Raw genomic sequence first — 21,081 nt, 5'->3', positions numbered from 1 at the left:
GTTTTTCACCCCAAAATGCTAAAAGCTAAACCAAGAAGGAACACGGATCCACCCGTTACATAAGCCGCCCCCCCCCTCCCCGCCCAATGACATAATCCTGAGGTCACAGATGTCGCATCACTGGCAAGTTCTACTTGGCCTATGTTAATGATGCATCTATATCAACGACACAAATTTTACTTTTTGACGATTTTCTGGGCATGGACTGCCTGCAAATATCGCCCAAATCACCTTCTGCAAAAGGCGCTATCACCCCAATGCACCAACTTCATAAGCGACTACTTCAGTCTTACTCCGGCGTCATGAAAATGAGCGCTACAGAATGATGACGTCACGTGGATTGGGTCAAAAGACCACCAAACACAGTTCTGGTTTTAGTTTGCACACTGATCGCGATGCCGTTGTGACAAAATTCACTATCATATCATTACAATGCTTGGTGATCTTGGTGTTACGGGCAACTTAACACTTTAGTATGAAATTATATGTTTTGTAAACCCTTGCCCGTCCTTTCCCCCAAAAACAAATGATAGGCCTATTAAACAGACATTTCACATTCAAAAGCTGCCTCTATAGACCTTTAACATTCTGCCTCCATCTTGGTCATGTTCCTCGTGTCGAATAGTGAATGCTAATCATCATTTTGCAAATAGGAACCAGACTAGTTTGTTCTTCCTCCAGCCTCAGTTTGATACCATTGGTATAAATTGGTGAAATTCAAGATAACTGCATCATGATAAAGGTCTATAACCATGGTTACAGCCTACACAAGTGGGACCTATGTCATCGGGGAAACTGACGTCAAACAAAAACCAAATTATTTAGTTTTGGAGATCTTCCAGGTGGATGTGTCGCTATGCAGAACTAGCATTTGATAATAGACAAAACTGTATAATAAAAATAGTCTCGAACAACCCGTGAATATACATTGATCTCTATTTCTCTGTTTGTCGTATATAGGTGACTTGATTTGTCGCAAAAACTAAGAGCCAAAAGGCCCCTGGAGCCAACTGTTTAATGTCTTTAAACATGCCACCCATAACAATTGTATTTGAAAATTAAAGCCAAAAGGCCACAATTCTAAAGCACAAATTTGAAGGATCTTTGTTCTTTTCCTTCATAATGTATGCATCTATAATTTGTTGCACGAGTTAATAAAAACTTAAGTTTAGTCCTAACTCGAGATAAGACTAGTCTTTTAAGACTGTCTGATTTCACAAACTCTTTTTGATATTAAAGGGTTATTGAATGGACGAAACATGTGCCCTGCGATTCATACATCCATTATTATTATTATGTGTAACCTATAGGACAGCGTTTTGTTTAATTAGTTTCAGTGTTGTTGGCCTGAAGATTTGTTTCAGTCTCAGACTCTAGTTTTTAAATTCCATACTACAGCATGCCTGGTTTATCTTCACAAATCCAAGATGGATGCTGCCCTTTGTGGGAAATATTCAGTCACTGTACACAAATACTGTATTGAGTTGACGGTCTTTTTTAAACAAACACTCAAAAGTTTGCATAAGCAACAAACTTGAAAAAGTATATTTTGAGGCATTGAATTGCACAAAAAAATAGAAATTTACGAATTTTACATCAACCTCTACTAATATCAAAATATATGAGCAAAGAAACTGAATTGCCTCACAGCCTGAAAGTGGGCGTTGGGATTGTTTAACTGTTTTTAAATTTCTTATTTCATAAACATTTTTGTTTGACTGAACTGTGTATTGTGCGATTCCTTTGCTTTGCATATGAATAACGTTTCTTTTATGTCCCTTTGAATGGAGTGGCTCTATATAATCACTCAACAATCTAGGCATACAATTTCAATACATTATTAGCATAATACATCATGCTACTTAAAATGTCATCAGTATTTCATAAGAGCTGCATAATGATATAATTAGTGTTTCAAATGCCACTAGTCTGCCCTGTGCTATTTTTAGACTAAGTTGACACACGGCTGTGTCCTTGCACCCACATTAATGTCTGCAAACACGTTAATGGAATAAAATATATTTCACGAAATACCGGCGTTAAATTGCTTTCCCTTTTCAAGTGAGTACAACCGCTATAGTTACTGAATCATGTGCGCAGTGCATGGACGATGCATTGTGTGAGCATGAGGGGTCTAGCTATAGCTTGGAGTAAGTTATGTACTACCCCCCTTCAATGGGGGTAGAGAGATTACCATGGTTACATGCATACTCAGCCTAGTTGAGTTATGGGGAGTAAATATTCGATGGAGCTCGTTGATGTTACCGAAATATTTCCAGTAAAATTAAAATATTGGTATGGATCAGAAGTGCTTCAAAATTGTGTTTCTTTCGTTGGTTTTATAGGGTTACGATGGCTCGGTTTTCCACCCCAAAATGCTAAAAGCTAAACCAAAAAGACCACCAAATACAGTTCTGGTTTTAATTTGCACACTGATCGCGATGCCATTGTGACAAAATTCATTATTATTACCATGCTTGGCGATCTTGGTCTTTTGCTTATCATTATGGGCTTAAAACTTTAGTATGAAAGTATGTTATGTTAATCCTTGTCCGTTCTTTCCCCCAAAACAAATGCTAGAGACATTTCACAATCAAAAGTTTATATATTTTCTGCCTATATAACCATAGTTATATAGCGTACACCAGTGCGACCTTTATCATGCCATCGGTGAAACTGACGTAAAAGAAAAACAAAATTATTTAGTTTTGGAGATCTGCCAGGTAGATGTGTCGCTATGCAGAACTAGCATTTGATAATAGACAAAACTGTATAATAACAATAGTCTCGAACAACCCGTGAATATACATTGATCTCTATTTCTCTGTTTGTAGTATATAGGTGGCTTGATTTGTCGCAAAAACTAAGAGCCAAAAGGCCCCTGGAGCCAACTGTTTAATGTCTTTAAACATGCCACCCATAACAATTGTATTTGAAAATTAAAGTATTGCCCAAATCCAAAAGGCTACAATTCTAGAGCACAAATTTTGAAGGATCTTTGTTCTTTTCCTTCATAATGTATGCATCTATAATTTGTTGCTAAAGTTAATAAAAACTAAAGCTTAGTCCTAACTCGAGAAAAGACCAGTCTTTTAAGACTGATTGATTTCACAAACTCTTTTTGATATTTAAAGGTTATTGAATGGACGAAACATGTGCCCTGCGATTCATACATCCATTATTATTATTATTATTATGTGTAACCTATAGGACGGCGTTTTGTTTAATTAGTTTCAGTGTTGTTGGCCTGAAGATCTGTTTCAGTCTCAGACTCTAGTTTTTAAATTCCATACTACAGCATGCCTGGTTTATCTTCACAAATCCAAGATGGATGCTGCCCTTTGTGGGAAATATTCAGTCACTGCTAGTAGGCCACAAATACTGTATTGAGTTGAGGGTCTTTTTTAAACAAACACTCAAAAGTTTGCATAAGCAACAAACTTGAGGAAGTATACTTGAGGCTTGAATTGCACAAAAAAATAGAAATTTACGAATTTTACATTAACCTCTACTAATATCAAAATATATGAGCAAAGAAACTGAATTGACTCACAGCCTACAAGTGGGCGTTGGGATTGTTAAACTTTTTTAAATTTCTTATTTCATAAACATTTTTGTTTGACTGAACTGTGTATTGTGCGATTCCTTTGCTTTGCATATGAATAACGTTTCTTTTATGTCCCTTTGAATGGAGTGGCTCTATATAATCACTCAACAATCTAGGCATACAATTTCAATACATTATTAGCATAATACATCATGCTACTTAAAATGTCATCAGTATTTCATAAGAGCTGCATAATGATATAATTAGTGTTTCAAATGCCACTAGTCTGCCCTGTGCTATTTTTAGACTAAGTTGACACACGGCTGTGTCCTTGCACCCACATTAATGTCTGCAAGGAGCAGGGGGCAGGTCGTACGCCCCCGGGGTTTATGGGCTCAAAGGCGACTTTTACTTCGTTGAACATTTTGTCTGTAATGAGTGTGACACTAAAAAAAGAATAACTGTTTGTTTGATAACATGATTTCTGATTGATTTTAAACCTTTTTTCCACGCAGAAAGATCTTGGTATTTTTATAGATAGCAGACTTAATGTTGTCAGCCATGCATCGTTACTCATGGTGTAGCGAAATTTCAGATGCTGTATAAAAATGCAATTGTACTTCGAACCTTGTTTTGTTCTCTTATTAGACCTCGACTGGAGTATTGTTCTGTTGTTTTTAACTCAATTTCCCAATCACAATCTGACCGAGAAAGACTACAAAGATCAAACTTGTACGGTGAGTGCTGGACTTGATGTAGAGAGCCGTGCCGCAGGAAGAGCTAGCAGCACGGTAGACTGGAATCGTGGACTACTGTGATTGGTCAAAAATCAAGTCACAAGTGCTACACGTATTTATAGGCTGATGACGAAGGCCCCCTTGTATTCGAAAAGTTGTTGCTATCACAAATAAACCGCGGGAAGATCTGTCCTCGATCTGTCTAAGTTTGATACCACCGCATCCTCATGTAAGTAACAAACCTTCAGAGTCAAAATGGAGACTGTCAAAATGACGGGATCGTCTTTTTATGATGTGTTGCGAGAAAATATAATGAGAAACGGAAACTCCTTTGTGTGATCAAGCAAAGAAGTTTTCAATCTGGGCAGGCACATAGATTGAGGTTGATTGTTATGGGTGTTCAAGCCATGGTTGATGTTTATGCAATGCACACTGTGTTGACAACACGGTATCTCTGCGACAACCCCCTATAGATTAACTTAAAACTAGGTCTTTGGTGAGGTGTGGTTACAATAACACGTCGTGTCGATTGGTACTCTGATGTTATGAGCGCGGATCTGTTTAATCATCGACTTTGTCTATAACTTTATTTTAGGCCGATTTTGGGGTCTCAAAAACTGGTTTTTAGCTCAAAATTACAACTCAACCCCACCAAAATGCGAAATTATTTCAAAAAAACTTTTTTATCACCCTTGTGCCATTTTTGCATCGTTTATTACAGTATGTTTTTAGAACTTGCAAAATCGCCATTTTTACCCTATTTTTGGACCCCAAAATGTCAACTTGCCAGGGGTCTCAGATAATTTTCCTTTCGGCTGTGGTTAAAGCCAACATTGGTATTCTCATAACTGGTGAGAAAAACTTGGGCAATTGTATAATGTTGTGACAGTACTACCTCGAAACTAGACCTTTTTCCCCAAAACGTGAAAAATGCATGTTTAAGGGTTATTTCACATAATATTGACATATGTATCCACATTTAAAAAGAAAGGAATATTTTTCTAATACTTTGTGGATGGTAGGGACTTGTGTCCGAATAAACAAAATTTACATTTCAAATCATAATTTAACACGTTGCCATGGTAACAGTTCATTTGTGTTTAGGCCACTTTAGGCCGATTTGGGGGTCTGAAAAACTGTTTTTTAGTTAATATTTACAACTCCACCCCACCAAAATAAAAATAAAATTCATAAAACCTTTTCCATCACTACAAATTATCATCCTTGGCTTTACTTGAGACAACAAATTATTGCTATAAATTTCACCCTTGTGCTCCTTTTAGAACGTGCATTAGAGTATGTTTTTAGAACTTGCAAAATCAACATTTTTACCATATTTTTTCCCTCAAAATTTCAATTTTTTTTCAGGAGAATATTTTCCTTTCGGTTTTGATTAGGGCCAAAATTGATCTTTTTATTTCTGGTAAGAAAAACTTGGGCGATTGTATCCTGATGTAACAGTGCTGTCTCAAAAGTAGACCCTTTTCCCCCAAAACATTGAGAAATGCATTTTAAAATATTTGCTTGATTTTGAATTTATAACAGAAGGAAGTAATAGTTCTATCAATCTGGCAGCTTTTCATATAAGCACTCTGTAGGCTTAGTGCATTACCCAACATTGATCAGGACTTGTTGTTGCCCTAAATCTTAGAATTTGCCCCACATTGGCCCCGCCCCAATCATATTTCTTGACATTGCATAAAACAATGTTTTGTGAACAGCGCCTCTTTTTTGAAAGTCACGTTTTTTAATTCCCCTTGCACATCAAGAAAGTTTGTGCTGTCTTAATTTTTATTGGTTCTCAGAATATTTCCCTTTTGGTTGTGATTGGCTATCATTATGGTTTGCATGTCTGCTGGGGCGAAACACTTTGGTGTTGTGACACTTCTGCATCAAACATGGTAATTTTTCCGAAAACAAGAAAAATGCATTTTGAAGATTTCCCTTAGTTGAATTGATAAACGAAAAACGAGCATGATCGTTAAACACTGTTTCCATGCTCTTTAAAGTAACAAGTACAAAAAAATTATTTTTAAGCGACAACCATGCTTTGCCACTGAGAGTTCTTGTTTTGTCATGACTACTTTACCTAGGTATGATTCACATTGCAAGAAGAGAAGTAGTGCGATGAGCATTCTTTACAAGTTGTCTATACATGGCCTTATAACAGTCTAATTGGTCCCCTGCCTGCTACCAAACTGGTAGTCTCCAAAGTATCTCAATTGCCATTCACCTGCTTTAGCCTCCTGTAAGCAGTTCCCCCATCCATGGTGGGGTTCCTTTCAATTGTACTGTTGCAAACAATAACAGAGTTGGTTTATTTAACGTGATAAACAATTCAGCAGGTAATGTTTGACAATGTTTTTTGTTGATCGTTCTCAGAGACGTATATAACAATTATGAATTAGTAAGATAGTGAATGGAAAAAAATAATCAAACCAGGATGAATAAACTTTTGTCACTGCAATTGCATCTTACTAATTTAGGTTGAGCAGGTGCAAGTATTTACAACTTCTTTCAATGTTGTTTCATTAAAGGAACACGTTGCCTTGGATCGGTCGAGTTGGTCTTTGAAAAGCGTTTGTAACCATTTATTACAAAATGCATATGATTAGAAAGATATTTTAAAAGTAGAAAACAATGATCCACACAAGTATCACCCCAAAACATCTTTCTAACCATATGCATTTTATAACAAACGGTTACAAACGCATTTTAATAATAATAATAATAATAACCTTACTTATATAGCGCTTTTTACAAAAGCGATACAAAGCGCTAACGAAATACAATAGCAACAAAACAAAAGATAAACTACATGCTTTACAGACAAAACAATGCAATTAACAATGATCAACAATGATTTAAAGACCAACTTGACCGATCCCAGGCAACGTGTTCATTTTAAATGATCTCTTACGCTCATCTTGCAAATCATTAGTATCATTGTTTTTAATAAGATCTTGGCAAACTTTTTCCAACACTTTTAAGCGAAGGCTTTTTAATTTCCCACATTTGTGTTGGACATGATTGGATGCTCCAAACCATCTGCAGCACAGAAACTATCCATCTCTATTAAAGGTTTTACATTTGGTAGCAGGCAGGGACCAAGGAGAGTAGGCCCTGTATTAAAGCAACTTGCACTTGCAAAGGGAATCATACCTGTACAATAGGTAAAGTAGCCAAATCAAGAACTCTCAGTGGCGAAGCATTGGTTATAACATGGTTGGATACCATTATGTTTAAATAAAAACTTTGTATTCAATACTCAAAGGGCATGGAAACAGTGTCAGATTTTTACAAGCATGCATTGTTTTTGAAAAAAATTACTATACTTGAGGCAGGTAGTGTCACAACAGGATACAATAAACCCAAGTGTTGCTCCCCAGAAGACTTGAAAACACCAATAATCGCCCCAATCACAACCGAAAGGGAACACTTTCAAAAAAGAGGCGCTATTCACAAAACATTGTTTTATGCAATGTCAAGGAGTACATGTATGATTGGGGCTGGGCCGCCAAATTCTAGAATTTATGTCATCAATAGTTCCTGATCAATGTTGGGTAATCCACTAAGCCTACAGAGTGCTTAGGAAGAGCTGCAAGATTGATAGAATTATTACTTTATAATGTTATAAATTCAATATGAAGAAAAAACAATTCGAAATGCATTTTTCTGTTTTGGGAAAAAAGTCTATTTTTGAGACAGTACTGTTACATCAGGATACACTTGCCCAAGTTTTTCTTACCAGAAATAAAAAGATCAATTTTGGCCCTAATCAAAACCGAAAGGAAAATATTCTGAGACCCCACAAAAAATGGAATTTTGAGGGCAAAAAATATCATGGTAAAAATGTTGATTTTGCAAGTTCGAAAAAAATACTCTAATGGGTGAATTTCATAGCAATAATTTTTTGACTCAAGTAAATCCAAGGATGATACTTTGTAGTGATGTAAAAGGTTTAATGAAATATTTGTGTTTTTTGGTGGGGTGGAGTTGTAAATATTAACTAAAAACAGTTTTTCAGACCCCCAATTCGGCCTAAAGTGGCCTTAACACAAATGAACTGTTACCATGGCAACGTATTATATAATGATTTGAAATGTAAATTTTGTTTATATGGACCCCAAGTTCCTACCATCCACAAAGTATAAGAAAAATATTCCTTTTTTGTCACCGTGGACACGTATGTCAATATTATTTGAAAAGACCCTTAAAAAGCATTTTTTCACGTTTTGGGGGAAAAAGTATAGTTTTGAGGCAGTACTGTCACAACAGAATACAATTGCCCAAGTTTTTCTCTCCAGATATGAGAATACCAATGTTGGCCCTAACCACAGCCGAAAGGAAAATTTTCTGAGACCCCTGGCAAGTTGACATTTTTGGGTCCAAAAATAGGGTAAAAATTTTGCAAATTCTAAAAACATACTGTAATGCATGATGCAAAAATAGCACAAGGGTGATATTTAAAGCAATAATTTTTTTTCTCAAGGAAGGCCAAGGATGATATTTTGTAGTGATATACTAGGTTTTTTTGAAATAATTTTGCATTTTGGTGGGGTGGAGTTGTAAAAATGAGCTAAAAACCAGTTTTTCAGACCCCAAAATCGGCCCAAAAAGGCCAAAAAACAAAAAGAGACTAACCATGGCAACGGGCTATATATGGAATTGAAAATGCAATTTTGTTTACTTGCACCCCAAGGCCCTTCCACCCACAATGACTAATTAATACTTTAGTCATGCAGTCTTTTAACAGCGCGCTTGAAAGGCTGCAGCGTGTGGTTCCTTTTTAATGCCTGGATGTTTCGCGTTTTCCCCCACAACATTGCCGCCTCCGATCGGTAGCTCAACACCCTGTATGGTGACTCTGAATAAGTAACTTCAATCGAAACTGGCAAAAGAGGCAACCAAGATGTCACTTTATATGGCCGTGGTGACACTTCTGGCAGTTGTTTATGGTAAGCTCTTGGTTTATATTTCTTTATACCCAAATTAAACTGTCGATGACGTCATTTTTGTCACAATGGTAATACTATTTACAGATGTACGATACGATTTGGGTGATGACAACACGCGTTTACTATAGGTTTTCCCGGCAATTTTCAGCCAAAATCATTTCAATTTTGTAACGCCTTCAAATTTCGTTTTCGCGCAAACGTCGTGATTTTCGTTGTTCTCGTGCAGATTCGTTTTAGTCATACTATTTCATGCATAATATTCAATCAAGACCAGCTTTGAACATTTCAAGTTAAATTTCTTCTACCTATTTATACACTTGCTGTTGTCTTTCACAAATAAGAATGAATCTTGCTGCCCAATAAAGATGAACAATCAAACTTGACCAGTGAATGCTAAAATGGTGAAATTGAATATAACTCCTTTTAAACGCTGAATGCTGATTATTCAACAAACGAAATTAGATAAACCACGGGTTTAAAATCAATTTTGTTTTACATGGCTGGAAAACCTACAAAAGTATTTCTATAGGTAACTCAACGTCATATCGATACTGATCAAGATGTAGTATTATTATCCATTATCTTGAAGCTTGACCTGCCCCTAACCAGAGCGTGACCACTCCCTTACTATGGAAACTGTGTGAATGATGTGTGATTTGAATATAATTGGTCCACACTGAAAACACACTGAGATCACACTGTGTTTCAAGGTGACTTTTTCACATTGTGACCACTCCCAGACTATGAAAACTTTATGAATGATGTGTGATTTGAACATGGTTGGTCCACACAGAAAACACACTGATATCACACTGTGTTCACACGGTGACCTTTTCACATTGTGACCACTCCCAGACTATGAAAACTGTGTGAATGGTGTGTGATTTGAATATAGTTGGTCCACACAGAAACACACTGAGATCACACTGTGTTCACACGGTGACCATTTCACATTGTGACCACTCCCAGACTATGAAAACTGTGTGAATGGTGTGTGATTTGAACCTAGTTGGTCCACACAGAAACACACTGAGATCACACTGTGTTCACACGGTGACCATTTCACATTGTGACCACTCCCAGACTATGAAAACTGTGTGAATGATGTGTGATTTGAATATAGTTGGTCCACACAGAAAACACACTCAGATCACACTGTGTTTACATCGGAACATGGAACATTTATTTCGTTTCCAAACGAAATTGAATGAGCCAGGAGTTGAAATGAATGGAATTTTTGTTGAAATTGGCCGGGAAAACGTGCAGATTAATTTGCAACTTACTGGAACTTCAATGGAATGCGATGCTATAGCGGGTTTCGTCGGGCTGTGGCATGGATCTATTTGTCAATGGATTCATTGACGGAACATGTAACGTAAATCAACTCAAAATTGTTGTCAAACCCAAATAACAGAAAGAACGAAAGACTCAAAACACGTCTTGCCGCTGTCGCTTCTTGTGCAGGAATGATTTGTGTCAAGCGCTGCCATTGCAGGTCAGCTCCGCGTGTCACACCCTTAACGCCTCAGCGAACTGCAAGTATTCTTTATAAACTGAAGTTAGGCCTACTTATTAGGAAATCAATTCGACGTATTAAAATAAGTACGTAATCAGATGACTGGGTATTAGTCATTTGGTTTTACACATTCAAATTAAAGATGAGTTGTGGCTTTTGTAAACTGGAAATTAAAGCTCCTTTACTAGCAAACAAGTTGTCCTTTGCAAGAGGTGTTTCCATGTATTTAACATTCCTTTTACATCATGTGTTGTTCTTAATGAAGTAGTTTTCGCCTTCCCTTCCTTCTCTCCAATTTCAACTTTTGTTTTCGTTTTTTGCCCCCAGTTTAGCTTTTAGTTCTCCTCACTAAATCGACCGTTTTGGCTAATATACTTGATGACGACCACCGGGGGGGGGGGGGGGGGGGGGTGGGGGGGGTAGCTTAGAAATGGCTAAACACTCGTGTGGCTCTGGCTACATTTTATAAACATGGACGTGGGTTGTCTACGGTCGCCGGATAGTGCCAGGAGATAAGAAGTGAAATAGTTTTTCATGAGTGCGATAATATTTTTTTTTTACCATTTATCTGGCGGCCGCTACATAATTATCTAGAATACACGTTCTTTACATAAGGTTTGTTTTTAACCATTGCCTTACGGTAGCCGGATAGTACGGAAGCCGGATGGTGCCAGGAGATAACAAGTGAAAACCTTTTTCATGAGTGCGATAATAATTTGTTGTACCATTTATCTGGCGGCCACCGGGTAATAAGTGGCCGCCGGCAGATAATTATTTGGCAGCCGCCAGAAATTAAGTGGCAGCCGCCAGATAATCTTACTTTCATAAGAGTCAAATGAATCATACATTGATACTATCTTGTTTTGTAGAAATTTTCATATCAGCTGAAAATTCTTTCAATATGGCTTTAGAATATAGCGGACGCCCGTAAGCCACTTTGACATCCGTGTCCAAATCTCTTTTTGTGATCCCTTCTCCCACCAAAAACCTCCTTTGTAAAATAATTCAAAAGAATAACTGGATAAGAGTAAGATGAAACATACATTGATACCATCTTGTTTTGTTCATTTCATTTCAGCCGAATATTCTTTCAACATTATGACCCAGACTATAATAACTTATCTAAGAATTCATCTTGCCAAGGCGCAGGGGGTGCAGTAAACGTTGTCGTTTTCAGCACAACGCAGATACATCCCTTAACCTAGACTAAGGAGTGAGGCTTACGGAGCACAGTTTGGAGTGGTTTTTGTTCATTTTTTTTGTTTTGTTTTTTTAAAGCACATTCGGCTACATCAGATGAGGGCATGGGTCTGTGTTATCGATGCCCGTTACATCACCTTGATAGCGACGAAGGCTCTACATACGCCTGGGTGAAGTCATTCCTTAAAGAGATCAAGAGAAGATGTCCTGGTCTTAAGACTACACCGAAAGGTTAGTATCTTATGCTTCGAATGTCAAAATGTCTGGCAGTAATTCAGGGGATCTGGTGAGAAGTGAATAGCCTTTCGTCTGTTGACATTTAGGGAGGATTTCCCTCCAACTAAACTGTTGGTGGCGGTGGTATTAAAGTCACCTGGAAATGGTATTTCTTTAAAAAAAGCTTTTGTCACTAAAATAAAGATATGTGTTTCGATGAGTGGAATATGAATAAACAGTTAACTAACTTGTTCTTAAAAAATTGGTTCTCATTTTATTTACAAGAGGGCGCTGTTCGTGACATCAATCGAGGCGCGATATTTGAAGAGAAAATCTGTATTTTTGTAACATATAAATCGTGACAAACAATAACTAAAAAAATAGTTTTATTGTTCATAAGCATATACTCTTATGTTTGAAAAAAAAAACATTTTGTCTTTTTCTTTCAAAAACAGGCACGACGCAGAGATCTACCTCTGGCCGGACCACCGGCTCCGAAACTACAGCCACTTACCCAAAGACATCGACCACTAACCCACCAGCTTCGACCACTGACCTTAGTACGGTGAGTGAACCGTCAACCACGACAAACAACCCTTCAGCTAAGACTACCGAACCACCAACCTCGACGGTCAGCAAAACGCCAACTACGACCACGGACCCGCCAACTACGACCACCGACCCGCCAACTACGACCACCGACCTGCCAACTACGACCACAGATCCGCCAACTACGACCACCGTCCAGCCAACTACACCCACTGAGCCTTCTACTACAACCAAGCCCGGGTACGTTGACTGCCAGGACTTGTTCGACGCTGGTCACAACAAGAGTGGTGTGTACAATATCACCCCATCACAGTATCCTGACGGCCTGGAGGTCTTCTGTGACATGAATACGACCATTGAAAAGGGATGGATAGTAAGTTGTATATTGAGAAGATTTCTTAGTTCTATTTAATATAAACTGAAACTCGAAATGTATAACAGTCCATAATTAATATCCTCGTATGGTGATGCTGACACTTTAAAGAACCTTCAGTGAGACATTGTTCAAAAATTAATGTAAAGAGAGAGAGACGGGAAGGTGAGAGACGGTCCTCTACTTAATAAAGGACGAGCATTCGCCAAAATACATGTCAATAAATGGAACAGTCAGTAAGCCAATGACGTTTTTATGAAAATCTCTACTATACAGGTTTTAATACTTCCAACCCATAGAAAACATACAAAAAGTTATAACACTACAGTATACACTACACGTAGCCTACATGATGCAGTGCACGAAGTTCACCAAAAGGTCAGCACACACAGAGGCTAATGGACGCACGTGTGTGACAGTGCTGCCTGGCATACACACATGGTTTAACAAATAAAACGATCCAAATAGAGAGCTACAAAATCACAATAATTTGGGCATTAATGAGGGTAAAACACAGAATAATACTCACAAATATCTCTATAACTCTATTGATCCCATATAAATAGGTTTTTGGAGCATGGCCAGAGCCATGCTCCCTATAAAAATAGAGAGAATCACAGACCCAATAAAATAATTTGCTCTTCCAAGTCGAAGCTAAATAAAAAGAGGGTGATTGTCACATGACAAAACCAAAAGTTAACTTTTAACAAATCCAACAATGAGGGCGCACTTTGGATTCCTACATGTTCCCTACTTTATAACCACGCGACCCGAGTGGTTTAAACAAAACAAACTAAGCTTTCAAGAAATTTAACTGTGTATCTTCAATTACCTGGGTCTTGCCACCCACGGCACATAAATCATTCGTTCCCATATCCATGCATAGGATAAAAAAACTACCAATATAACTTATTTTTACTATTATCCAGTGCAGTCACAAAGTTGGTAACAAAGGCAGCTTGAGCTGAGTCTTCGGCACACTGCCGAAATTCCTCTGGTTCCCAAACGCGAAACACTGTTTTTATGTAATATTGGGCCAACTGCCCGAACTTTCTGTCCATACATTGTTATACATTTTAATTGAGGTATTTTTGGCCACGTTTCTGTTTAGACATTGTTATACACTTTAAGGTCAACCAGAGTTGACTCCACATACTATAACACACATATATAAATGGTGATTCAAGACTCTCAACGTTCTTACGTGAGGCAATCTTACTACACTATACTCTTACTACTCTTTACTTTTACTACTCTTACTACTCAATTGGATTTCACAAGGCAGGCAAAACTATACTTATCTCAACTACCCACAGATATATGTGAATACAACAACTATTTTTAGCTAAAAAATACAAGCACAGTGATCTTTATACAACAAAGATGTCACAAATCAGAGGAACTGGAGAATAAAATGGCTTTACACAGCACTCAATATCAATCACATTATTACTCATTAAACTGTATAAGGCCAACCAATGTCTAGCAAATCCTTTTATTAGGAATAAAATGCTGACTAATCAAACATGCCTTTCAAACAGTATTTTAGGAGCAACGCCCGTCACTTAAAGTTCTTAGGGTCACAAAATATAGGAATTGGAAGTCAATGAAAATACACAACTTGATAACTTGCTAGATATTCATGCTGAACACAACCCGTCACTACACGTACTTAGGGTAACCATATACTCACATCGAAGTGTACATAAAATGACTTCAAACCAATAAATATAGTGATTGATACATAACAACAATAGCACTTAAAATTCTCCAAAAACACTCTAAGATCACAATATGAACATGTTCCAGAAAGTCAATTATCTGTTTTTCCACAGAAAGATCATACTTCAAAATATAAGACTCAATTACTCAATTACTTCCTTGGGCACAATGTAGATATATTAGTGAAAAAGGTTCACTTTTGAACACAAATAGGCCTAAACAACTCGTAGAGGTGCTACTCGCACGTTCCGTCACCTATAGTGAACAGACAGTCCTCTGCTATTTACACAAAGTTTAAGTAATGGCATTTGGCCACAGACCCAAGATAAAATGTACAGTGGGTCTACTGATGGTCACCGCTACGGCCCAGACAGGTACATGAATATGAAAATAAATTGCAATCCCTAAATACAAAGGAGACTTCCCTACTTTTTCCTTCGCTTTGCCATCTGGCAAACAAAATGAGGGGCGGTTGAAGCTGACATGGTGGCTATCGTTAAAAACACTCACAGCAGGAGAAACTAAAACTCCTCCTGCCACCTCTACATAACAAAAACTAGCAGCTTCAAAAACAACTGGCTTAATATTAAACGGCACAGCCTCCTCAAAAAATACATCATCATTCACATGAGAAATAGAAGGGGAAAAATCAATCGGGTCAGGTGACTGCAATTTATCAGTGTCTGCATTCAAATTTTCAAGACACTTGAAAATATTAGAAAATCTAGCATCTAATGCAGCTTTAATGCTATCGACGACCACAACATTTATATTCATAGGACACTCATCTTCGTCTTCGTCTTCACGTAAAAAATTAGTGAAGGAACTCACAATGGTTTCAGCTAAAGCACTGTTTGACTTTGAAACATCGTCTGGCACAGACATAGTTTGAATACTATTATTATCTTCTTCTTATTTTTATTCTCATTTCTACTTCTTCTTATTTCTGCTTCTTCTTATTTCTATAGCAATGTACTTACAAAATTATGGCTTGTTGAAATATACTGAGGCCTAAATTATCGACCTTCAAAACAGTCTGCTCTTAACACAGACAAAAATACAAGTCCAAAACATGTCTCACCTACACGGTAGACAAAAAGTACTATTGCATTTCACGAACTCTCAATTGACAATACACACAGTCTTAGAAAGACTTAAACAGTTATTAGTTTGCCGAGACAAGTAGTCATAAGTATACACCATTCACACAAGTGCAACAAGAAATATGCAGTTAGCTGAAAACTCACAGTTACAATATTATGTGTGCAACAAGAAAATTATTTGACTAAAACACACTTTATCCAAAGCACTGGCCTACAACTGGCTCCAAAATCATCTGTTTCTTGAAATATTGAATCTCAAAAGACTCACATAGGACACAGCTGCCTTTAAACTACAACAGATCTAGAAAGCTTGGATTTAAATTGTCAAATTACAAACAGTTCTACAAACAGAATTTATACAATGAAAGTTGCACATCATAAAATGTAAACAAAATATGTATTCATAGAAGTCCTCTTGTCGATGCAGGGGGCAATTGCTAGATGACCATCACATCCATAGATCGCGACGAAAACGCGACATCGCTCACATTAACTCAGTTCTCTAAAGTCCGGGTTTACATAATCCACGGTAACTGACCGACATCATAAAATATAGCGAAAAGTTCTACTCCAACTTGAGAAAGGCGTAGACAAATCCAAAAGACATGAATAACGAAAACGAATTGGCGAATGCTCTATCCTGTCTACGACGCCATATTGTAAAGAGAGAGAGACGGGAAGGTGAGAGACGGTCCTCTACTTAATAAAGGACGAGCATTCGCCAAAATACATGTCAATAAATGGAACAGTCAGTAAGCCAATGACGTTTTTATGAAAATCTCTACTATACAGGTTTTAATACTTCCAACCCATAGAAAACATACAAAAAGTTATAACACTACAGTATATACTACACGTAGCCTACATGATGCAGTGCACGAAGTTCACCAAAAGGTCAGCACACACAGAGGCTAATGGACGCACGTGTGTGACAGTGCTGCCTGGCATACACACATGGTTTAACAAATAAAACGATCCAAATAGAGAGCTACAAAATCACAATAATTTGGGCATTAATGAGGGTAAAACACAGAATAATACTCACAAATATCTCTATAACTCTATTGATCCCATATAAATAGGTTTTTGGAGCATGGCCAGAGCCATGCTCCCTATAAAAATAGAGAGAATCACAGACCCAATAAAATAATTTGCTCTTCCAAGTCGAAGCTAAATAAAAAGAGGGTGATTGTCACATGACAAAACCAAAAGTTAACTTTTAACAAATCCAACAATGAGGGCGCACTTTGGATTCCTACATTAACAACAAAATTAACAAACTCTAATTGCACAGGAATAATAACAACACTGTGAATTACATGGCATCTAGGTTTAATATTCGCAAGTGCTTGATAATGCTATATTTTTATGAGCAAAATGTTGTGTTTTAGGCGTATTATATACCATGAGACTACACTTTACAGCCACATCCCTCACCGCCCCTCTCTTTCAGCCCTCCTGTTCCGCCCCTCCTTTTATCAAATTAAAAGTTGTTATGTTGATTTTTTTATTTCATAGGTTTTCCAGAGACGCGTGGATGGGGCGGTGAGTTTCATCCGCAGCTGGGCCGAGTATAGGGATGGTTTCGGTGACAAGGAAGGGTCGTTCTGGCTGGGGAACGAGATCCTCCGTCGTCTCACTGAACCCGTGGCTGGGGAGCAGGGATGGCAGATGAGGGTGAGGCTAACAAAGAATGATGGAAGCCACCGGACTGGGGTGTATGATGATTTTCGTGTCGATGGAGAGAACTACACTCTTCATGTTGGTGAACTTAATGCTGATCCCGATAACCCTTTGAGTAAGTGAGCTATTACACAGTTTGTAACAATTCGAATGTGTTCAGTGAGCTGTTACATAATATCTTCATTACCATTTGGGTAATTACTTTGCTGTAACAAATGTATTAATTACATGTACTATTAAAATAAATTTCATTGGATTGATTTGAAATGGCCAGAGATAAATAATGTATTACTCATAACGTAGATTTCGCGTGGAAACAGAGCAGCGGTTCATCTTTCTATATTAATGTGCGTGTGGGGTTGCTATTGGATTTATGATAAGCAAAACCATCAGCATTGGGCCTAGTGTCTGGAGGTGTTTGAGCATTGTCATAACTTTTCACAATAATTAGACAGTCATCCTACAATCTTCAGAAAGTGCAATGTGATATTTTTTAGGCATGGAAAGGAGACCTGAATTATAGCATAGATGAATTTGCTGAAAAAAGGATATTAAACTCTGTCATTTAAAGGGCCTGGGTACTTTTTGTAACACAAAACAAAAGGTCGTCAGTTGATATTAGACATACAAAGTTTGAAGAAATGATAGTAGAAAGCTTCCCTTAAAATAGTAGACCTACTTGCTGAGGTGCTGTAAATTTTGAGAAATTAGTAAAAAAATATCGCGAAGAATAGTTTGTCTTAGTTTTAGCATTTAAAACATACCGTAAATTATAAATACATTTTACATGCTAAAATAATTTTTATCAAATTTTCATCTCACTGAGGTGAAAATTATTTTCGTGACAAAAACGTCAAAAACTATACAACACCTCAGCAAGTAATATTTAAAGGGAAGCTTTTTACCATCATTATCTTCAAACTGTTTAATTTTAATGTGGACAATATTATTGTGTTTGTGTTCTACAAAGAGTCCCCAAAACCCTTTAGTCAAAGTGGTAGCATGACTATGGTTAAAATATGACAGGTTTTGAGTTGGGGTTTTGTTCATTTACTATGAACTTAATTTGAAATATTATAACAATATTACTCATGGTCAATACACTGTAACTCAAGAAGGCTAGAACAAATATATAACTATTGACGAGACTGCAAGAGCTATAAGTCTCTCCTGAAATAAACACAAGAGGGAAGATCAAGAACAGATAGATACACACGGGTCGACAGAGGATGGCAACGACGTCGACGACCACAACACAATGATGACAACGATGATGGTTAATTTTTAAACAAGTTGTCACTCTATTTTTATATGATTTATCTGTATCTATTTCAGGTGACTGTCTATCCCCTACCGACGGTGAACCACCATCCAACGGACAGCCCTTCACGACGAACGATCAGGACAACGATGCCGAACCCGATCTGAACTGCGCCGATGAGTTGAAGGGAGGTTGGTGGTTCAATCGATGCACAGAGACAGGCTGGGGTGTCGGGCGGCACAGTAACCTGAACGGCGAGTATTCTGAGATACCCCTCGACTATGAGTACGGCCGCGGCATCGTGTGGAGCTCCATCTACCAGCAAATAACGCGCACTGTAATGGAAATACGTCGTGCATGAAAAACCTGATTGTGTTAGAAATTCGCTGGTTACAATCATGTCAAGAAAAGACTGTTGATTTATAAATTGCAGTGAATTAATACATCGTTACTGGCTGAATAGTTATACAATGCAAGACGGAACAATCGTATCAAGTAATTAAATTTAAATAAACTATTCAAATAAAACAATGTCTTTCTTACTTTGAGTATGACCTATTGTTTTTTTTTTACAAACATTCAGTTGAAAATTTAAGGTAGATGCGAAAATTTAAGGTAGATGCGATTTCACAAATAGCTAATATTGATCTTGAGTGCGAATCTACCTTAACTGCTAAGCAGAGCGTGATGTCATTGTACAATTCGCAATGGTAGATAATACTGACAACTCATGTTAAAGTCACCTGGAAATAGAATTTTTTTTCTTTCAAACATAAGAGTATATGCTTACGAACATTAAAAAACAATTTTTTTTAGTAATTGTTTGTCACGATTTATATAAAAAATATATTTAAAAAATATATACAGTTGTTTGGGGGCTGACTCCGCCTACCCCTTTTGTGACGTAAATCGAGGCAGACTTTGCCTGCAATGCGTATAGTAAACACACGTGCAAAGTACATGTACGGCCAAGTCGTGAGTTGGTACATTTCAAAAAGTGTTTTTCTGCATTCAGCAGCAATACACCTGGTCGGCATTGCCGGAAAAAACAATTTTTTTTTTTTGAAACGTACAAACTCACGATTTGGTCCGTACATGTACTTTGCAAGTGTGTTTACTCTACGCATTACAGGCAAAGTCTGCCTCGATTGACGTCACGAACAGCGCCCTCTCGGGTCGGGGTCTACTCTTAAATTTGTAAATAACATAAGAACTGATTTTTTAAAACCTTTTTTAACTGTTTATTCACATTCCACTCATCAAAACACATTAGTGACAAAAGCTTTATTTTGAAAAAATACCACTTCCAGGTGACTTTAAGGTCAATCTTAGTTCTAAAAGAAATCAAGCGATGTATATATTTTCAACATGTTCATTTTCTCTGTCTCTTTGATTTTGCAAGAGTCTCGCGCCTATACTTGAACGGTTTGACGGTTCAGCGCACATGAGTTCTTCATTTTTCCCATTCATTTATTAGTCTTCATCTTTATATAAAAACATGAAATTTGATTTCCTGTGTTTAAAAATAGAACATTTTGAAAACAAAAGACAGAGGGGGCGGAGAAAGGTCACAAGTGTGGGTGGAGGGTTGGTTTTATGTCCTCGGTAGCAGGTCCGATTTTTATATTAACTTATTTTATTCGCATTTTTGTCTCTCTGCCAAAATTACTCCTGTATTATATGTAACTTGTAATTATTTTAAATTTGCATCCATAACAAAAGCATTTAAAGGCACTGGAAACTTTTGATAATTACTCAAAATGTATATTAGCATAAAACCTTACTTGGTAACGAGCAATGGATAGCTGTTGATAGTATAGAAAATTGTGAGAAACAGCTCCTTACTTAATTAAAAGTAACATAAAGTTTTTGAGAGGTAAATTCTCACTCAAATAAAAACTTGTATTAAAAGACTTCAGGCCTGAAGCCATTTTTAGGCATCTGAAAGCACACAAATAATAAAGAGTAACAAGTGTGTTTTTTTCTTTCATTATTCTTTTAAAACTTCGATGACCAATTGCAGTTGGGTTCAAAATGTTCACATGTTCGTTATTGTATGCATTATGTTGGGATACATGAACGCCAAGTGAGAAGACTGGTCTTTCATACCAATCGTGTCTAGTCACTCCAGTGCCTTGAAAACAAACTTGCCAATTAATTCTTCCGGAATAAAATATATTTCACGAAATACCGGCGTTAAATTGCTTTCCCTTTTC

General features: G+C 37.2%; 1 protein-coding gene across 1 annotated transcript; it reads left to right on the top strand.

Annotated features, from left to right (window-relative positions):
* The first annotated feature begins 4,412 nt into the window (after positions 1-4,412).
* On the top strand, positions 4,413-19,837 carry LOC139938984 (fibrinogen-like protein 1). Its single transcript, XM_071934675.1, has 6 exons — positions 4,413-4,513; positions 9,130-9,242; positions 12,037-12,189; positions 12,630-13,096; positions 17,440-17,719; positions 18,940-19,837. Exons 2-6 carry the CDS (start codon positions 9,197-9,199, stop codon positions 19,224-19,226), a joined length of 1,233 nt encoding a protein of 410 aa, XP_071790776.1. The 5' UTR covers positions 4,413-4,513; positions 9,130-9,196; the 3' UTR covers positions 19,227-19,837.
* The last annotated feature ends 1,244 nt before the right edge of the window (positions 19,838-21,081 follow it).

Source organism: Asterias amurensis, chromosome 6, assembly GCF_032118995.1.
Source record: "Asterias amurensis chromosome 6, ASM3211899v1".
Lineage (NCBI taxonomy): Eukaryota > Metazoa > Echinodermata > Asteroidea > Forcipulatida > Asteriidae > Asterias > Asterias amurensis.
The sequence above is the reverse complement of the archived record's forward strand: the minus strand, read 5'-3'. Positions and strand labels throughout refer to the sequence as shown.

What these genes read in the sequence shown, in the direction of transcription:
- LOC139938984 (XM_071934675.1), top strand. Translation starts at nt 9,197, where the DNA reads ATGTCACTTTATATGGCCGTGGTGACACTTCTGGCAGTTGTTTATG. An exon ending in ACTTCTGGCAGTTGTTTATG is followed by an intron (nt 9,243 to 12,036) that starts GTAAGCTCTTGG and finishes GTTTTTTTAAAG; the next exon opens with CACATTCGGCTACATCAGAT. An exon ending in CCATTGAAAAGGGATGGATA is followed by an intron (nt 13,097 to 17,439) that starts GTAAGTTGTATA and finishes TTTATTTCATAG; the next exon opens with GTTTTCCAGAGACGCGTGGA.